This window comes from Hyperoodon ampullatus (assembly GCF_949752795.1).
Source record: "Hyperoodon ampullatus genome assembly, chromosome: 3".
In the NCBI taxonomy this organism is placed as follows: Eukaryota; Metazoa; Chordata; class Mammalia; order Artiodactyla; family Ziphiidae; genus Hyperoodon; species Hyperoodon ampullatus.
Genome location: NC_136916.1, coordinates 172,106,267 through 172,126,008, shown reverse-complemented (window position 1 = coordinate 172,126,008; position 19,742 = coordinate 172,106,267). Strand labels below are relative to the sequence as shown.

Here is a 19,742-nt window from a genome sequence, read left to right as displayed (position 1 = left end):
AACAACAGCCAATCAGTTTCTTCAAGTACATATGCAACAGATACTTGGACTTTTTACCCCTTGTTAAACTGAACCAATGATTAAATTTTATTTCATTTCATAGCTGGAGTTGAGAAAGAAAAACCATGTAAAGAGACATTGTTTTTACAGGAATTCTTTACAGAATCTGTGATTTGGTCTAATGTTTTGATTCAATCATTTGGGCATATGACTGTTTTGGCAATCTTACTAGAAATAGTGTGCCTGTCAAGCAAAAGAAGGTTCTATTTGGGCATCTACTGATGTTTAGTTTTTCTTTTTTCTACAACAGAAATAGGGATGTACACACAATTACACTTTTGAGAAATGTCATAGTATGTTCTGTGTAAAACGAATTTTAAACTTAGTTTTTAATAAACCCTTAATTTATCAGGAGTACAAGCTTATTAACACATGGTAAAACTACTTTATCCATGTTGGTATCATTTTAAGAGATAATGAAATGATTTAATAACTATTAATTTTAATCTGTATACTAATGATAAAAGTGGCATATTTCCACAGAAGAAATTGTAAATTCACATCCCTCCAAAATTAAATGTCTTGAGGTTCGGAAAACTTAAAAATTCACAGCTTGATGTCATTAACAAAGCTTCAAACTGACAAAATTTTTGATGTTGTAATAAAATAGCAAACTAATGTAGAAAAATAGAATTTTATAAGCCTAGAAAGCCTTATTCAAACCTAAATTTATTTTATCAATTAATAAAATGCATGTTAAACATTTAAACTGAGTAAGCAGTAAAGGTCGTAACTTCCAAAGAAGCAGAATGGAAGCTCCTCTTCAGCCCAACCATGCTTTTGTAATCTGAATTATGCAAACCAATTTTTACAATTACATCACAGTAATTAAAGTGATATTGCTTAGAAGTTATCTGCCACAGTTAAACATTAAGCAACAGTTTTCCTACAATAACCCAATTTTAACAGAATATTTAGATCAAACAAAAAAAAATACAGGGATTTTTAGTATCCTTTTATTTTTTCTTTTAAGCACAAATGCCCACACAACTTTGACTTACAAGGTAGTTCTATATAGAATAAATTAAAATGTTAGTGATCTTGATATTATAAACTATGTACAATTAAATGTAGTTTACAGGGTACATAATTATGCTTCTCACATCAGAGGAAAATTATAGTTGAGATTAAAAAGAAAGTGTAATACGAACATGTCCACTCATACGTAACAGGATGGGAAGTCTCCCTGAAGTTTATGCAGATGATTTTTACTTGTTATTGCACAGTGTGAATTTGTAGGGGAAAAAATAATACACTAACCCTTGGGTCCCATACAGGCAAATTAAGATTGCATTCTTCAGGCTGTTTCAATAGGACTGGATTTGGCCATTCCCTGTTTAAAAAGATTGTAGCACTTGATAAGACTACTGGATATTACCATCTACACGTATTTTGTTAAACATACAGCATTTGTGAATGTGATCCTTCTTCATTCATTTTGCACTCTTGGTATATATCATCTTTTATTCCTTTATTCCTTTCTGTCGACGTTAGACTACTTGAATTACATTTCCTCTATGAAAGTAACTTAAACCATTTGGTAGCTTTCTCAGACTGAAGTCAAATATCTTCTCTGCCTTGCAGAGAAGAACTGATAAAGCACTATTCAAATTTAAAAGTACTATTCCGAGACATCTGATGTGTTCACCTCAAACCTGAACAGGATAAAATCTCCCTTGAAAAGAAAAACATCCTGTCTTTAATTCATTATAGGCAAAGGAGTATGAATAATTATAAAAATTATTAGGAAAATTTTTCTCTATCTAATGACAAAGGTTATTAATGTGAATATGTGTAATGATGTGAACACACTGTTTTCAAGATATGTTTTGTGAGTTAGCTACTTCAGTCCTTTACAGAAGAGATTAAAAACTGGAAAACATTTGCCATCTTTAGTATCAAGGTTAGCTTCTTAAAAATATTATTTGCCATGTATGTGTAGCATTAAGAGAAATTCTGACATTTTTCTCATCAAATCTGGTTATATATAATTAAATGCTATCAAATCCATAATTACAGAATGTGTATTGAAAAGTGTGGCACAGTTCTAAATTATAAATTGTCACCAATAACTCTAATTTTTATAAAATAACTAAAACTCTTTTTTCAGAAGGAGGAGGTACAGAGGTTGGCACAAATAGGGAAGACAAATCTTTCAGATCTATTTGATTAAAAACGAAGAACTCTAACCTTTTGGGCCAAAGCAACTAATGTGAAATAGCAATCTTTTATCTTACTTAAAAGAAATAATGGTTGACAAATGTGACCAGGCTGAAATGAAGGAGAGCATTAAAAAAAAAATCTCTCCTGGGTTAATGACTAATCTCAAAGGGATGCTCAATTGCTTTTCAAGCACTTACAATTATCCTTAAAAGCTTTATATACACTTACATCCTTAACATTCTACCAAAGATAAATGGGCAGCTGAAGGCAAAAAACAACCACAGGAAACTAATGGCCTATAGATCTAGAAGAATTCAAAGAGTAAATTAAAAGAGGTGGTATATATAAGGTTTTATCCAAAGTAACTGATATCCCAACCTATCAACTCATTGGATTTTAGCAGACATTATAGCTAAAATTCAGTTTATTTAGAGAGTAAGTTTACGCATGGAAGTACAAACAGCACCTGCCTTGCTATCCTGGGAAAGCTAGGGAAAAGGAATGGAATTTAGGTTTGCCATTTTATACACAACATGATCTCCCCAAGGCTACCTATACTGCTACATCATGAACTAAAATTTGAATCTGAGACCAGCTGCAGAAATGTCATAGAAATAAGACTAAACTTCAGTGTCTACAATCAATTTTATTTTAATATAATCTAAACACATACCATTTAGAAAATACCAAGAAAAATTTATGTACAAGAGTTGATGCTATTGCATTTGGATAAAGCTGGCAAGTTCTTGCTACTAGCATAGCCCAGGAAACACCACCGAGGAAACCTAATATATTGGAATAGATGTTGTGGCCTGTTGATAAGGGAAAAGCAAAAAGAAAAGTTAGTGTTGAACAAAAGCTTAAACATTTTTAATAAGCTAGCCAACAAATTCTGAACTCACGTTTGGCCCACAGTTTGATAGCTCTCAGGGTTAACCTGAAGTTGTCAATGTTTGGTACTAGATGTAAAATTTCATCGGTTACCCTGCAACCTGATTAATAGGAGTAAAAAAAAAAAAAAAAAAAAAAAAGAACATTAAATCATCAAAAGTTTAATGATAATATTTCTTTTAAATTTTCTGAGACTAATGTCAAATTAAATAAAAATTTACTTTGTAAAATCAGTAATGTTAATAAAGAGGCAAATAAAAACTATAAAACTTTTACCTCCCATCACAAACACCACCCTAAAACCAAATAATCTGAACTGTAAGATGCTTTATTTCAAAAACTTTCAACCCATAATTAAAATGTGTTCCAGTTCAGAGACGGTGAATAGGGCTTGATCCATTTAAGTTTCCAAGAATTGTTCTTCAAGAGCATATTAACAAAACAATGCTAAAGTAAGTGTTCAAATGTAACCCTTTTAAAAGCACAACAGTTGAAAATGTTACAAAGGTTAACAGGATCAAAATTAATAGTTACAAGGTGAAACCTGAGCCACCAGCAATAGAGTACAAATGTCAGACAGTATTTAAACATCCCAGGAAGAAAAGAAATAATAATGCAAGATACCAATGATTTAACAAATTACTAAATGCTCCACTGCAGTCTAACTATTAAGTAAAAAGTTCATTTTATTTCACTCACTATGGATAAACAATATGGCCATTAAAAGCTTCATTATGAAGCTTGAGTTAAAAACTATTTCATATTTGACCAAAACTGCTACTATGCAAAAGGAAGTAGGTTTTTACATACCGTTAAGACTTCTTATGCATCTTATATCTAAATTTTTAAGCAGACTGTCATCTCTTAAGTCCAAGTCTTCTGGAATAGTCTGCAGTGCTAATCTTGCAAACAAAATATCAATCTAAAACAAAAACAAAGCAAAACATTCCATGTCTGCCTATTTTTAAGTCATTTCTTTAAAAAAGAAAACACTTAATACTCCTTAAAACCAGGATCTTCTCATCAGCTGTTAACATGACAACACCTCCAAAAGTTCAAACAAAATTCTTACCACAGGTATTTTAACCAGATGCTAAAACATGGTAATACTAAACAGAACATGTATAAATAGCTACTTGTCATTTTAATCATACTAAGTTTAATATACTGAGTTTGCTAAATGCAGATATACTGGATTACTTAAAACTAACTGTTTAGTTCTCCACCTATATGAACTGTGAATTATATTCTAAAAGGTGCCCAAATATAAGGCCAATATGGTTATATGTAGCCCAAATATACCTGTCAGTAAAAAGGGAACTTCTAAGAACTTATGTACCTATAATATTCCAGTCTGTTTCTCCAACTTAGTTTTGACTAAATAGAAACAAAACAAAAACTGGCTAATTTTGAAGACTCATAGAATGCAACTGACAAAATTGTTTTTTTCCTTTTTTTCAAGGAAAGGTTGGGGGCAAAAGAAATTTGGCACAGATTTGGTAATTATTCCTGAGGGTATGATTTCATGGTTCCAACCTTTGAATGCTGCTAGAGAAACAAGCCTTTTATAAGATCACTTTAAAAATCAGTATTTTATATTTGCAAACAAAGCAACTGACAAAGGATTAATAAAATATACATAAAATATACAAGCAGGGCTTCCCTGGTGGTGCAGTGGTTCAGAGTCCGCCTGCCGATGCAGGGGACACGGGTTCGTGCCCCGGTCCGGGAAGATCCCACATGCCACAGAGCGGCTGGGGCCGTGAGCCATGGCTGCTGAGCCTGCGCGTCCAGAGCCTGTGCTCTGCAACGGGAGAGGCCACAACAGTGAGAGGCCCAAGTACCGGAAAAAAAAAAAAAAAAAAAAAATACAAGCAGCTCATGCAGCTCAATATCAAAAACCTGTACAGCTACATGTAAAAGAATGAAATTAGAACACTCCCTAACACCACACAAAAAAATAAACTCAAAATGGATTAAAGGCCTAAATGTAAGGCCAGACACTATAAAACTCTTAGAGCAAAGCACAGGCAGAACACTCTATGACATAAATCACAGCAAGATCCTTTTGGACCCACCTCCTAGAGGAATGGAAATAATAACAAAAATAAACAAATGGGACCTAATGAGACTTAAAGGCTTTTGTACAGCAAAGGAAACCATAAAGAAGATGAAAAGACAACCCTCAGAATGGGAGAAAATATTTGCAAATGAAGCAACTGACAAATGATTAATCTCCAAAATATACAGGCAGCTCATGCAGCTCAATAACAAAAAACAACAAATAACCAATCCAAAAATGGGCAGAAGACCTAAATAGATATTTCTCCAAAATATACAGGCAGCTCATGCAGCTCAATAACAAAAAACAACAAATAACCAATCCAAAAATGGGCAGAAGACCTAAATAGACATTTCTCCAAAGAATATATCACTAATCATTAGAAAAAAGGAAATCAAAACTATAATGAGATATCACCTCACACTGGTCAGAATGGCCATCATCAAAAAATCTACAAACAATAATTGCTGGAGAGGGTGTGAAGAAAAGGGAACCCTCTTGCACTGTTGGTGGGAATGTAAATTGATACAGTCACTATGGAGAACAGTATGGAGGTTCCTTAAAACACTAAAAATAGAATTACCATACAACTCAGCAATCCCACTACTGGGCATATACCCTGAGAAAACCGTAATTCAAAAAGAGTCATGTACCACAATGTTCACTGCAGCACTATTTACAATAGCCAGGACATGGAAGCAACCTAAGTGTCCATCAACGGATGAATGGATAAAGAAGATGTGGCACATATGTACAATGGAATATTACTCAGCCATAAAAAGAAATGAAATTGAGTTATTTGTAGTGAGGTGGACGGACCTAGAGTCTGTCATACAGAGTGAAGTAAGTCAGAAAGAGAAAAACACCATATGCTAACACATATATATGGAAAAAAAAAAAAGGTTCTGAAGAACCTAGGGGCAGGACAGGAACAAAGACGCAGACGTAGAGAATGGACTTGAGGACACCTGGAGGGGGAAAGGGTAAGCTGAGACGAAGTGAGAGAGTGGCATGGACATATATACACTACCAAATGTAAAACAGATAGCTAGTGGGAAGGAGCCGCATAGCACAGGGAGATCAGCTGGGTGCTTTGTGACCACCTACAGGGGTGGGATAGGGGGGTGGGAGGGAGACGCAAGAGGGAGGAGATATGGGGATATATGTATATGTATAGTTGATTCACTTTGTTATACAGCAGAAACTAACACACCATTGTAAAGCAATTATACTCCAAAAAAGATGTTTAAAAAAAATCAGTATTTTAAGAGCTTGCTGTGAAAAATCATTTAAACATGCACCTACAAGACAGGAAAAAACTGTACATTTACACAAATAAGTACCTGTGGTATAGCCTAAATTTTCCAATGATACACATTCCAAAATCCAGTATCTCCCCTAATTTAGACAGAAATAAAGACTATATGCTCACAGAAAAAAAAAAAAAAAAAACAGGTAACTCAAAAAGCAACTCAGTAATAACAAGCACATTAAATATTTCTAGTAACCATTTGACTTTTATCTCCATCCTGAAAAGTTTACACAATTGAGTTGGTTCTCCACCCCAAAAAATCTCCCCTTTGTTGGTTAACGTTCTTTTTGGGAAAACAAGGCATCACCTATACATTATGGTTGTTTTATATTTATTTAAACACTGACAGTAAATCAAAGCTGCCTGAACTTGATAATCCTTTACTAAATTTAACATCTTATGTCTACTTATTAAGATTAGTCATATTTCATAGAAGACAGAGTTGGGCACCTTATGCAACAATTATAGAAACCACTTTTTTTGCAGAACCATGAAGTATTATTCTTCCATTTCTGAGATTTTATAACCATCATTATTACTATGAGTGACTTTCCAGCACCATTATGTATGGCAGAAGTAACATAAATAACTAAAATTGCTTCAGGGTCAGCTTTGTTGCAACTACTTTCATTACACACATTGAAAACATCAAAGAGAACTGCACATCATGTCAAGAATCTGAGCTCAGAGCTTCCTTGGTGGTGGCACGGTGGTTAAGAATCCGCCTGCCCAAAAAAAGAATCTGCCTGCCAATGCAGGGGACACAGGTTCAAGCCTCTCGTCCGGGAAGATCCCATGTGCCGCAGAGCAACTAAGCCCGTGCGCCACAACTACTGAGCCCGCATGCCGCAACTACTGAGCCTGTATGCCACAACTACTAAAGCCTGCATGCCTGGGGCCCGTGCTCCACAACAAGAGAAGTCACCGCAACGCAATGAAGAGTAGCCCCTGCTCGCCACAACTAGAGAAAGCCCGCGCGCAGCAACAAAGACCCAACACAGCAAAAAATAAAAACAAACAAATAAATAAATTTATAAATTAAAAAAAAAAAGAATCTGAGCTCATATATCCTTCCCTATCAGAAAATATTTCAGCATACATGACAGACATCAGATCACAATTTTCTCTCAACTCTTAAATATTTAATTTAAAGGAAGCCGAAGTTCTACTTGCAAAAATATAGTTATATTACCTTAATGAGACTAAAAGCATATAAAATCTGCATATGGAAAAACTATCAATTAACCTGTTCTGTAGCAGCCATTTCACAGTCAGTACATTTCTGTCTATATTTTAACTCCTGGTTTCACTAGGCTCTTTTTTAAAAGAGACTACAAAGAGTAGCCTGTCACTTCCATTTCAAAAAAAACTTAATTCGTATTAATATCATACCAACTCACCAATTATAAACCTTTGAAATAAATCAAGTTTTTAACCTACACCTATCAAAATAACACACAATAAGAACTGTCTATTTGAACCTTACCTCTATCCCATCAAAACACAGTTTGATAACTGGTACAAATGCCTCTTCAACAGCCTGTGGGAAAATTTAAAAATCAGTGTCTCTGAAAGTATACCTTAGGGCTACACTAGCTTTAGCGCTCTTAAATGAATGCAGTACTGACATTGCTTAAACATAATTTACCACAACACCTGACACAGACTAGGTTCTCAGTAAACAGCTTTAAGACTCGAGAATCCTAAGTCGCACAAGCCTAGGTTCAAATTCTTGATCTCTGCCACTCGGATATGTGATGGTGGCCAAGCTGCTTAATATTTATTTTGTTTGCCTCATTTCCTACTCTGTACATGAGACTAGAGATTTATGATTTTAGACTGCTGTAAAGAATAAAATGCAAGCATACACATTAAGCTTAAAAGGGTCTGGCAAATTGCAAGAGTTCAATAAATTAATGGCTATACCATAAAACTCACTCAATTGACTAAACTGATTTTTATAACTCCTCCCCTTTCACTCTGAACATTTACGCACTCTTAAATCTTTTACTTCTTCCTGTAATTTCAACTTATCATAGAACGAGGTGAAAAAGTCACTTCGATCAACATGTCTTGGTGCAACACACAACGCGTCAATATCGGCACCTAAAAAAAAAATTAAGCCCATCAACCACTAGTTACTATTACAAGAATATTATTTTGCATCTTATCATGGCAGTATTTGATGTTGAAAACCTGTTAACGTTACACTGATAAGCCTCTAAAAATGCACCCCTCTCCTTAAAAAAAAAATTACCAGTCAGTATAAGAAAAACATGACCCTAATTGATGGGATATATTTTTTCCTGCAGTATCTTCTATTTGTAGTGGCCCAGGTGAACTGGGAGTCAAAGAAAGGTGACTCAGCTAGGAACTCTTATGGTAAGAGAGGCAATTATGCAAGAATACACCCAACATCTTGGTGTCGTTAGTCACAGCCATGTTCATTAGTGAAACAAAAAAATACAGTTATCGTCTATACATTGTGACTGGTGCTTCCAGGCTCCTACCTGCACCTAAATGGGACCTATGCACTTCAAAAAGGACCAATGGCAAGAATCCAAAGAGGCAGACCATGGTAAGAACAGCTGTTATTAACTTAGTGCTTGATAGGAGGCCAGCACTGAGTACACAGGGAGAGCACAAAAAAGATGATTAAAATCGATAACTGGGATCATAAAAGGAAGAGATCAATATGGCATCTGGTCAACATACTCATTTTCCTAAAAGACTCAATACCTGAGGCACTAACTCTGAAGGCTATTCATCTGGCATATTCATGAAGGAGGAGAAGGGCACACAGTTCACAGGACACACCAAAAACAAATGTACTACTTCCAGCACAGAGCCGTGGGCGATGGGGAGAAGGAATAATGCCGCAACAGAGAGAGCCCGAGACTGGCAGATACTTTTAACAGAGGCTAGGGGCTAATGGTTGACGAGTACAGCCTCGGACCGCCACAGTTAGAATCTTAGCTCTGCCAGGAGACGGCTGGGAGCAACTGTTCAAGCTGTGTTGCCTTTTTAAGTCTCAGACTCCTATTTGTTACATAAGCATAAATAAAGATTATGAAGAGCAAAAGCTTACTAACTATGCTCAGTAAAAAAGAAAGAGTTCAATAATGTTCTCTGCCATGATAACACTCTTACTGTGTATTTATTTACACAGGGGAAAAAAACTACAAATGTCACTAAGAAAGTATTATCAGTGATTGTTACTGTGCTGCAGATACACATTTTTTTGGTTTGTTTTTTCCTTAACTATATTTCATGACTATAATACAGATTTTTTTCAAGCTTTAATTCATTTTTCTTCTGATTTCCAGAAGAAGATATCATTATTTTAATATCATTTTCTTCTGATATTCTTCAGGTAGAGGAAATGATACACAGAGCAGCACTGTCCAAAACAACTCCCCAACGGGAAAAGTGTATTGCATGCGCACTTTCCAGTATGGTAGCCACTAACCATATGTGATTATTTAACAATGAAAATGTGGCTACTACTACAGAGAAACTGAATTTTTTATTTTACTTAATACTGCATTGGAGGATACAGGTATGAAAGGTATCATTTTATATCCTTCTTCTTACCAAATTTAGGCTCCCTGAAGTACTCTCTTCCATGCAAACCTAAGCTGTATAATACACTGCAAGTAACTGAGATGGATGTGTCATTATAATTTTTAAAAAATTAAAAAAGTATTCCTTCTCAAGATAATTAAAACAATATTTACCTTTTGTATGTACTCCTAATCTATAAGATCCAAATGTAAATATTTTTCCACCAACATTTTCAATTACAGATTGTGGAAGATTCTGTTGAAGCAAACAAAAAATAGTTATTTTGCCAGTGGAGCACAAAGGTAACTACTTCAAATAACACTGTACATTAAAAAAAAAAAAAAAAAAAAACCAAACCCAAGTAAGATTTCTACGCAAATTTATACAGAGGGTAAACAAACTATAAGCTCTACAAAATACCAGGCCTTCACAGATCAACCTAACTCGAAATTTAAGCAATTTTCAACTTTCAATTAGTGTTAGAATTTTGCCACATTTTTGGAAACTGCTATAAAGACTGTGGTAGAGGAGATCATGTGATTCCACAGAAGCAATGTTAGAATCAGAAATTTTATTCATGATAAGGTGCTGCATAAATCATGAATGTTAGAATATAACAAAAACACATTCTGATTGCTTAAAAGATTGTATTCAATGATTATACCAAATATGCCACAGTACATTAGACGATAATTTTACTGTATCACAAGTGACTTTAAGGCCAATAAGGCTACATTTAATAGTTTAGTAGGCTTTAGTGGGATGATTTTGAGCAGAACTAAACTTACTGATGATTTCTTAAGAGTAGAAACACCAGGAATGAGGAGAAAGGAAAGCACTTAAAAATCATCTTCCTGACCCTGGTATGACTATAAAGTACTATGGAGAATACTTAACCACCCTTGGTGGTAAGGATAATGTCTGTCCACAAAAAGAACCCCACCAAATCTTAATGTGTGCTAGATCAATGTTTCTCTTTACTTTCTAATTCCTCAGTAGAGTCTTACTCAGTAGCAGAACATAAAAGAGACCACTCTTCCCCACCACCCTCCCAAAGTGACATAAATTGTTACTTCATATTCCAACAACCTTAAAAATAAATTGTAAAAGGCTCAGGGGATTCCCTTGTTTTTTAAGGGCACACTTAATTATCACTTATAGAAAACAGGCAATTTAAATGTGTAGTATTACATTTTTAAAAAGGAGACACCACCATCTCTTCCTATGTTTAGATATTTTAAAAACCACTTGTACAGTTGGCTTGGTTATTTAAATTAAGCCAGCAAGATGTGTACAGAAATATGCCTACAAAGGAAGATAGGAAGAAACTACCTGAGAATAATGTTCTGTGGATATCTCTAGTAAAATACAAATCTTTCGGATAAGCACTCTCCAGGAGAACTGTCCAATACAGTAGGCACTAGCTATATTTCACTATCACTTGAAATGTAGCTAGGGTGGCTGAGGAGCTGAATGTTTAATTTTAGTTAATTTAAACGGAAATAGCCAAGTGTGGCTGGTGGCTACTGTATTAGAAATTAGTATGTTTATAGCTATTACAGTTGTAATCCAGAAATTAAGATTTCTTAATTAACATCACAGAAGAACTTTTCAATTGCAAATCTTTTTTAAGTCTCAGGATATTAGATGGCAAACAAATCAAACAACTTAAGTAAAATTCATATTTTATATAAATTTTCCCCAAAATATTATAAATTAATTGTAACTATACATCAAAAACCAGTGGTTCTTGGGACTTCCCTGGTGGTCCAGTGGTTAAGATTCCATGCTTCCACTGTAAGGGGTGCAGGTTCAATCCCTGGTCAGGGAACTAAGATACCACGTGCCATCCAAAAAAAAATCAGTGGTTTGCTACTGATTTAACTGGAGATATCTTTGGTTGTCACAATTTGGGGAGACCAGACAGGCAGTGCATCTAGTTGGAAGAGTGCTGCTTAACATCTTCCAGGACAGTCCCTAAAAAAGAAATATGTGAGGAATTCCCTGGTGGTCCAGTGGTTAGGACTCCACACTTTCACTGCCAAGGACGCGGGTTCAATTCCCTGGGCGGGGAACTTAAGATCCCACAAGCCGCGCGGCGTGGCCAGAAATGAAAGAACTACGTGGCCCAAAATACCAATAGTGTCAACATCAAGACATCCTGTATCAGGTCTTAAAACCAAGCAGCTGAGGAAGAAATTCTCCCTAGGAAAAGAGATACAAAAGATCAAACTTGTAGGGTTTCCCTGGTGGCACAGTCGTTGAGAGTCCGTCTGCCGATGCAGGGGACACAGGTTCGTGCCCCAGTCCGGGAAGATCCCACATGCCGCGGAGCGGCTGGGCCCGTGAGCCATGGCTGCTGAGCCTGCGCGTCCGGAGCCTGTGCTCCGCAATGGGAGAGGCCACAACAGTGAGAGGCCCGCGTACCGCAAAAAAAAAAAAAAAAAAAAAAAAATCAAACTTGTAAAGCCTAACCCCTAAAGTCCCATTCTCTAACCAATTTACCAGAGTTAGGCTACAGAGAAAAGGACACAGACAAATTTGATTAGGAATGAGAATTAATTTCATTAATCCAAACAATTTTTCTTACCCTCAAGAAAACCAGCAGGAAGAACTGTATCAAGAGTTACCAGTTAGGGCTTCCTTGGTGGCGCAGAGGTTAAGAATCTGCCTGCCAATGCAGGGGACACGGGTTCGAGCCCTGGTCCGGGAAGATTCCACATGCCGCGGAGCAACTAGGCCCATGCGCCACAACTACTGAGCCTGCGCTCTAGAGTCCGCAAGCCACAACTGCTGAAGCCTGCACACCTAGAGCCCGTGCTCCGCAACGAGAAGCCAACGCAATGAGAAGCCCACGCACCGCAAGGAAGAGTAGCCCCCGCTCGCCGCAACTACAGAAAACCCACACGCAGCAACGAAGACCCAACACAGCCAATTAATTAATTAATTTTAAAAAATAGAATTACCGGTTAAAGAAACTAACTAGGCACTCAATTACTGAAACAAAACTATCAATGAGACAGTACTCGTTTCACATTAAATAAATCTAAGTTCTGGCCTTATAACAGTTTTCAACTTAAATGTCTAAGAAAAAGCCATTAAAAACAAAGCTGTGGGTTTCCCTGTGGTGGCGCAGTGGTTGAGAGTCCGCCTGCCGACGCAGGGCACACGGGTTCGTGCCCTGGTCGGGGAGGATCCCACATGCCGTGAAGCGGCTGGGCCCGTGAGCCATGGCCGCTGAGCCTGAGCGTCCGGAGCCTGTGCTCCTCAATGGGAGAGGCCACAACAGTGAAAGGCCCACATACTGCAAAAAAAACAAAAAACAAAGCTGTGTTCCCTATACAATATTAAAGAATCACCTAAGTTTAATAAATGAGTAAAAATACTTAAACCTGGACATCCTTTGCTCAGCTCAAAAAGAAGTTCTTTTTAAAATATCATTTTTATCAAAACTCTATCAATGACAAACATGTAGTATATATGGAGTCCCCAGTTTAGAATATTCTGGTTGCTAAAGTTTTAATCAGTTGCTTTGAAATATATATACACTGCTTTAAGAAAATAATATTATAAATTTGACTAAAGCCAGAAGACTTTAACTAACTTTTCTTCTACCTTGATACCTTCTCTCAGGTTTTCTTCTACCTTTGGTTCTCTTACCATCAATTTTTCAGCTCTATTATAGACTAAATATGCATTTTGTACTACCCTGGAAAAATGACCGCTATTTACAGAGTTTTTAAAAAATGTCTTCTAAACACAACTTTACGAATACATTTCCACAGAACAAACATATGGACACCAAGGGGAGAAAGTGGCCGGGGTGGGGGGTGGATTAGGAGATTGGGATTGACATATATACACTAATAAGTATAAAATACATAACTAATAAGAACCTGCTGTATAAAATAAATAAAATTCAAAAAAAAACAAAAAACTACATTTCCTTTACCAGAAGCCTATTCATGGATTCAACAGTTGTATGATTTTCTTTTAAAAAGTTATTAGAAACTCAAAGAATGTTATTATAAAAAACTAAATAGATAATTCAGTTTGAGTCTAACATCTGAAGGCCTAAAAAATGCTCACTGTTGCAGAATTCCTTAAAAGGTAACAAGATTCTAAAATACTTAATAAACATGTTTAATACATTTTTTTCTAAGTGAAGCAAATGTTTTATTGCAATCAGCTGTCAAACCACAATTTATCCAAATGACAATGATACATTGTTCTTAAAAGAGTGGGCACAAATATGGCACAGACACAATCCAGCATCTATCAAAATACCATCTGTAAAGAACCCGACTTATTTCGTGCTGTGTGTGAATGTGGTCCAGCATATAAGGTAGACTCAAAACCAGTCAATTTTTTTCTTGATAACATGAAAAACATTTCACTACTTTGCCTCAAAATTAAGCACACTCATCTGTCTGTTAACAACCGTGTTTAATACATTTTTTAAAGCACCTTTTGAGGGAAACATTATTTCTGTGAAGCATGTAAGTAATTACTGAGCTTTGAAGTGTTACAACCAAAAGTATTTATAAAATCACTGCATTCAGTTCAGTATTTCCTGCTTTCAAAATAGCTAGGTACCGGGACTTTCCTGGCGGTCCAGTGGTTAAGACTCTGCCCAATGCAGGACTCGAGTTTGATCCCTGGCTGGGGGACTAAGATCCCACATGCTGCACGGTGTGGCCAAAAAAAACCCCCAAAAACCCCAAAAAAAAGCTAGATACCAAATACAAATTCTGCTGTCAACAGTCTAAAACACATTCCGCATTCAAGACTCTAAATAGTTATATAAGACAATTGCTGCGTTCAGCTGGCAAATTACTTCCTATACAATTAAGTCACCTTACCTTGATTTCACTGATTTCTCGTATCCACTCTTTTACCAGGTTATTTAATTTTCCCAAAATTAAAATCCTGTTGATAGAGCAAATATCAATCAAGTATCAAGTTGTTTGTTATTCTAGATCACTACTAATTAAAATGAAAAAGCTTTCAATAGGTGGCTTCCTAAATTTTAACCAGTTTTTAAGTTATCAGAAAGAAAGTTTATAGTAGTTAGCTATATGTAGGCACTGTTACACTGGGTGAGGCATTCCTCTAGCTGAGCAAGGCATTCCCCTTTCTCCTGACAATGCTGTAGTACTATACTAACCAAAAGTATCACAAATCTAAATTAAGGGAACAGAACTTTATATAGACGAAAAGTTTTTTCTAGGTATCACTCTTGTTTGAAACAGACATATATTGGGGAGAATAATTCTGACTTGCTGAGTTCCTCAAAATTAGTTTATTATGTTAATAAAAAATTATAACTTAAAAAAAGATATACATATACACTAATATGTATAAAATGAATAATAAGAACCTGCTGTATAAAAACATAAATAAAATTCAAAAAAAGAAAGATATATACATACACACCCCACAACACACTGACCTGCGCTGCAGTTCCTCTTCCTCTTCAAAAACGCCAAAAGGCTTCAGAGTCTCAATTAGTTTCTGGGTAAGCAGGCAGTCAGTCTCCTTGGGGGCTGCTAAGCTGATGGGAGAGGTAATGCCATAGTGCTTCTGTGGCGGCTGTGTTTGCTGTGATCCCTGCGTTGTAACTGGACTGCAAACAGAACTGGATAAAATTACCGTCAAAAAATTTCTACAATTTAAAACTAATCAGCATGACTAGAAAAAAATGCTTTAGTAAAATGCATTTCTAAACATAGTTCGTTCCCTGCCATACCCCAAAAAACTTTCAATACATTTTGTTTGTTTTAAAACAAAAAGTAACACAAAAATTAAGTGATGAAAACATTAGCTCTCCTCCCACTCCAAGGATTTTAACTTTGTCACTATCTAAATATCTAAATAAACTATAAATAAGAATCCAGATCAGGGACTTCCCTGGTGGCGAAGTGGTTAAGAATCTGCCTGCCAATGCAGGGGGACACAGGTTCAAGCCCTGGTCCGGGAAGACCCCACATGCTGAGAAGCAATTAAGGCCGTGTTCCACAACTACTGAAGTCCACGCGCCTAGAGCCTGTGCTCCACAGCAAGAGAAGCCCCTGCAATGAGAAGCCCACACACTGCAATGAAGAGTAGCCCCACTCGCCACAACTAGAGAAAACCCACACGCAGCAACAAAGACCCAACGCAGACCAAAAAAAAAAAAAAACAGAAACCAGATCAAATAAATCGCTAGAGAAAATGCAATCTAGGATATAGTGGACTTCTGAGAAATTTTACTTACTCCTTACTTCTTGAAAAGAAGCAATTCCTGATTTTTACAACCAAAAGGGTTTTAATATAACTGGTGAAAAGGTATGGCATGCTCTAAAGAAAGGCTTTAGGAAATTAATCTGACTCAATTATTTTTTGGTGAAGCCAATTCTTGGTTTTTTTTCTCCCTTTTTTTAATAGCCAAAATCTATTAAATTGTTATTTCTAAAGAGATGAGGATATATATAAAAACACGATTTTACCAATACAACAGACTCCCCAAATGGAATTTCACATCTGACTTGCAATGAATAAAACTCATAGATAATGAGGCAAATAACATAAACATAACTTGGAGGGGAAGAACTATATTCACACTAAGTTTGTTACAGAATTTTTGGTATGAGATTTACACTTCAACAATAACTAGTCAAAAGTTTTTCCGTTTTAAGAGCAATTCCTGATTTTTACAACCAATAGGGTTTTAATGTAACTGGTGAAAAGGTATGGCATGCTCTAAAGAAAGGCTTTAGGAAATTAATCTGACTCAATTATTTTTTGGTGAAAACAATTCTTGGTTTTTTTTTTTTTTCCTCCCTTTTTAAATCAATGGACAGGGACTCTAAAGATAAGCAGCACAATTATTAACTAAAAACTACCTGGTCAAATAACATACAGAACCAGGTAAGGACTAAGGAAGAAGATAACATCTGAATCAGTTATTTGCCCTAAATTCTGTTCCTTACGAAATAATTTATACACACACACCCCTACTTTTTTTCAAGTTCTAAATATATATATATATACTTTTAATTAAAGTGCAATAATCTACTAAAGCAATAAGATGCCAGAAGCCTATGGCAGGTAAGTCCCATTATGCATTTACTACCTATCCCCGGGTTCTGGTTTATACTATGACTGCAGGACTACGTTTTAATTTTGTCTTCTGATATCAGCAGAAAACCTAAGAATGCCAGGAAGCCCACAGTGTTTGTTACTAATCAGTCACTAGGCTGTATAGCATTTAATCAATGCTTCCTAAACTAGTTATGCGTTGTCTCAATTTTAATTCAGATTTTATAGTAACAGTTGCTGAATATGAGTCAGATTTATTATCTCTTATAGCAATTAACTTATGTCTCATTACTTCCTCCTACCACTTTAAATTGCATAGCTATACAAGGCTATGATGTTAATTCAGAGCTGCGGATCCACATGAGCACCAAGCATCCTCAAAAGACTAAATGTCTTAATGTTCTATTTTTCAAATTTATGTAGCATCTCCCATGATTAGAATATACAAATTAACATTAAGTGTAAATGCATTCATAATATCTTGGTTAATACATATTTTCGTCTATCAACAAATAGTCATCATCAGGTTCCACAAAGCTGACACCAAAAAGGTGGCCCTCAAAACTGCCTAACCATTTCTTCACACCATGCTCTAATAGATTCCAGATAAATTACGTACTAAGTTTAAAAAAATACACTTAACACATATCTTAATATAATTATATTTTCTTGCATTGTTCATTGCTTCATATGAGCTTCTCCAAGTAAACTATAGCCCTTCATGACCACCCCAGGATTATGAATACTTTTTACAAATGATTTTAACCTAAGTAGAGTCAGATATGAAAACAAGTGTAAAATCCTTTCGAGCTAGACTTGGTTCATGCAAGGAGAGCTTTCAAGTCAAGTGTAAATTGAATTCATGTTTTCCTACCTTAAAATAATAAACCTCTATTAGATTGTTTTGTTTTGAGCAAACATCTGCATTCTTTTCCTTTCTGAAGGGGCTAAATTCATTACCAGTTGAGTTTGGATGATCACCAAAATGAGTGCCCATTTTCTGTGGGGTTAAGCTTTCTTGCAGATTCCCATTTTTTCTTTCTCAAAATATTCAGGTTCTTCATTGTCATACAAAAATCAATGCTTGGAAAGACCCTTGTCTACTTCAACTGTATTAACAGAATATTGGATATAGACTCAGATTTCTTCCTTTTTTAAAAAAATCTATTTATTTATTTATTTTTGGCTGCATTGGGTCTTTGTTGCTGTGCGTGGGCTTTCTCTAGCTGCGGTAAGCAGGGTCTACTCTTCATTGTGGTGCGCGGGCTTCTCGTTGCGGTGGTTTCTCTTGTTGCAGAGCACGGGCTCTAGGCGCACGAGCTTCAGCAGTTGTGGCACAAGGGCTCAGTAGCTGTGGCTCACAGGTTCTAGAGCGCAGGCTCAGTAGTTGTGGCACATGGGCTTAGTTGCTCCACAGCATGTGGGATCTTCCCGGACCAGGGCTCAAACCCGTGTCCCCTGCACTGGCAGGCGGATTCTTAACCACTGCGCCACCAGGGAAGTCCTAGACTCAGATTTCTAAATTTACACCAAGTTTGTCTACTTTAATTTGAAAAAAAAAAAAAATTGATGTCTACATTAGTTTCCACATGAACATTTTGATGGGGAAACAAATCATACTCCGGTTGTAAATGTTTATTTATTCAAAATGTAGTCACGTCATATAAAACCACATTTACTTGTCCCATCTAATTCGAAAAAGAACATCATTATAGGGGGACGTTCCTGGTGGTCCAGTGGTTGAGAATCCGTCTTGCAATGCAGGGGACGCCAGTTCGATCCCTGGGGGGGGAAACTAAGATCCCACATGCCTCAGGGCAACTAAGTCTGCACACTGCAACTACTGAGCCCACGTGCCACAACTAATGAGCCCACATGCCACGACTACAGAGAAGCCCGTGAGCTGCAAGGAAAGATCCCGCCTGCCGCAACTAAAAAAAAAAAAAAAAAAGAGAGAGAACATATGTATCACATATCTCTGTATGTACACATATCTAAAACAAGTTACATATAGAACATATACTAATTCAAGAACACATATGAAAAGAAATGAAAGTAAATCACAACCAAATAAAAGGAAAGAAACAAATACATGTTTTGCAAAGTACAAGATACCTGTGTCTCCAATAGAAATGGCTTAATCTTACACTAAGTGGCTAGACTAGGAATTCTAGGCTGCCAGATGCTCTGAATGTCCAAAACGTAGAAATATTAGCTATGATTGAGCTTTAAATGGAAGAAGTCAAAATTTTCCATTTAATTTTTAATATTAGAAATTAAGTAGAGTGATAAAACAATTTAAGGGTCTTTTTGTTGCTGTTCTGTTTCTAACAAAACAAATATACACACTCCAATATTGGGTAATGTGAAGGATTCTGCTTTACAGACCTTCTCCTGGAACTATACACCAGACAGCTAGCTATCAATCCCAAGAATGAAAAGCTCTCCCTCAAATTCCTGAACACGAGACACCTGCCCATGTCTGTCACTTTCTAGAGGCATTTTTACCAGTATTTCGTTTTCTTCAGACATTATTTTAAAAATAACTTCTACAATTATATAAAACAATAAGAAAAAAGACTAGATATGGAGCCACAGTATTTGTGATCC

At 36.1% G+C, this 19,742-nt stretch overlaps 1 protein-coding gene across 1 annotated transcript in view; it reads right to left on the bottom strand.

Annotated features, from left to right (window-relative positions):
- Positions 1 to 19,742, bottom strand: part of PAPOLA (poly(A) polymerase alpha) — a 58,982-nt gene that overhangs the window by 26,828 nt on the left and 12,412 nt on the right. Inside the window, exons 2-10 of the mRNA XM_079700916.1 lie at positions 15,505 to 15,678; positions 14,915 to 14,981; positions 10,226 to 10,307; positions 8,485 to 8,594; positions 7,975 to 8,028; positions 3,925 to 4,036; positions 3,126 to 3,215; positions 2,897 to 3,035; positions 1,321 to 1,393 (exon numbers count right to left, since the gene is read on the bottom strand). Coding sequence (XP_079557042.1) covers positions 1,321 to 1,393; positions 2,897 to 3,035; positions 3,126 to 3,215; positions 3,925 to 4,036; positions 7,975 to 8,028; positions 8,485 to 8,594; positions 10,226 to 10,307; positions 14,915 to 14,981; positions 15,505 to 15,678 — 901 coding nt within the window. The remainder of the gene's footprint in view (positions 1 to 1,320; positions 1,394 to 2,896; positions 3,036 to 3,125; positions 3,216 to 3,924; positions 4,037 to 7,974; positions 8,029 to 8,484; positions 8,595 to 10,225; positions 10,308 to 14,914; positions 14,982 to 15,504; positions 15,679 to 19,742) is intronic.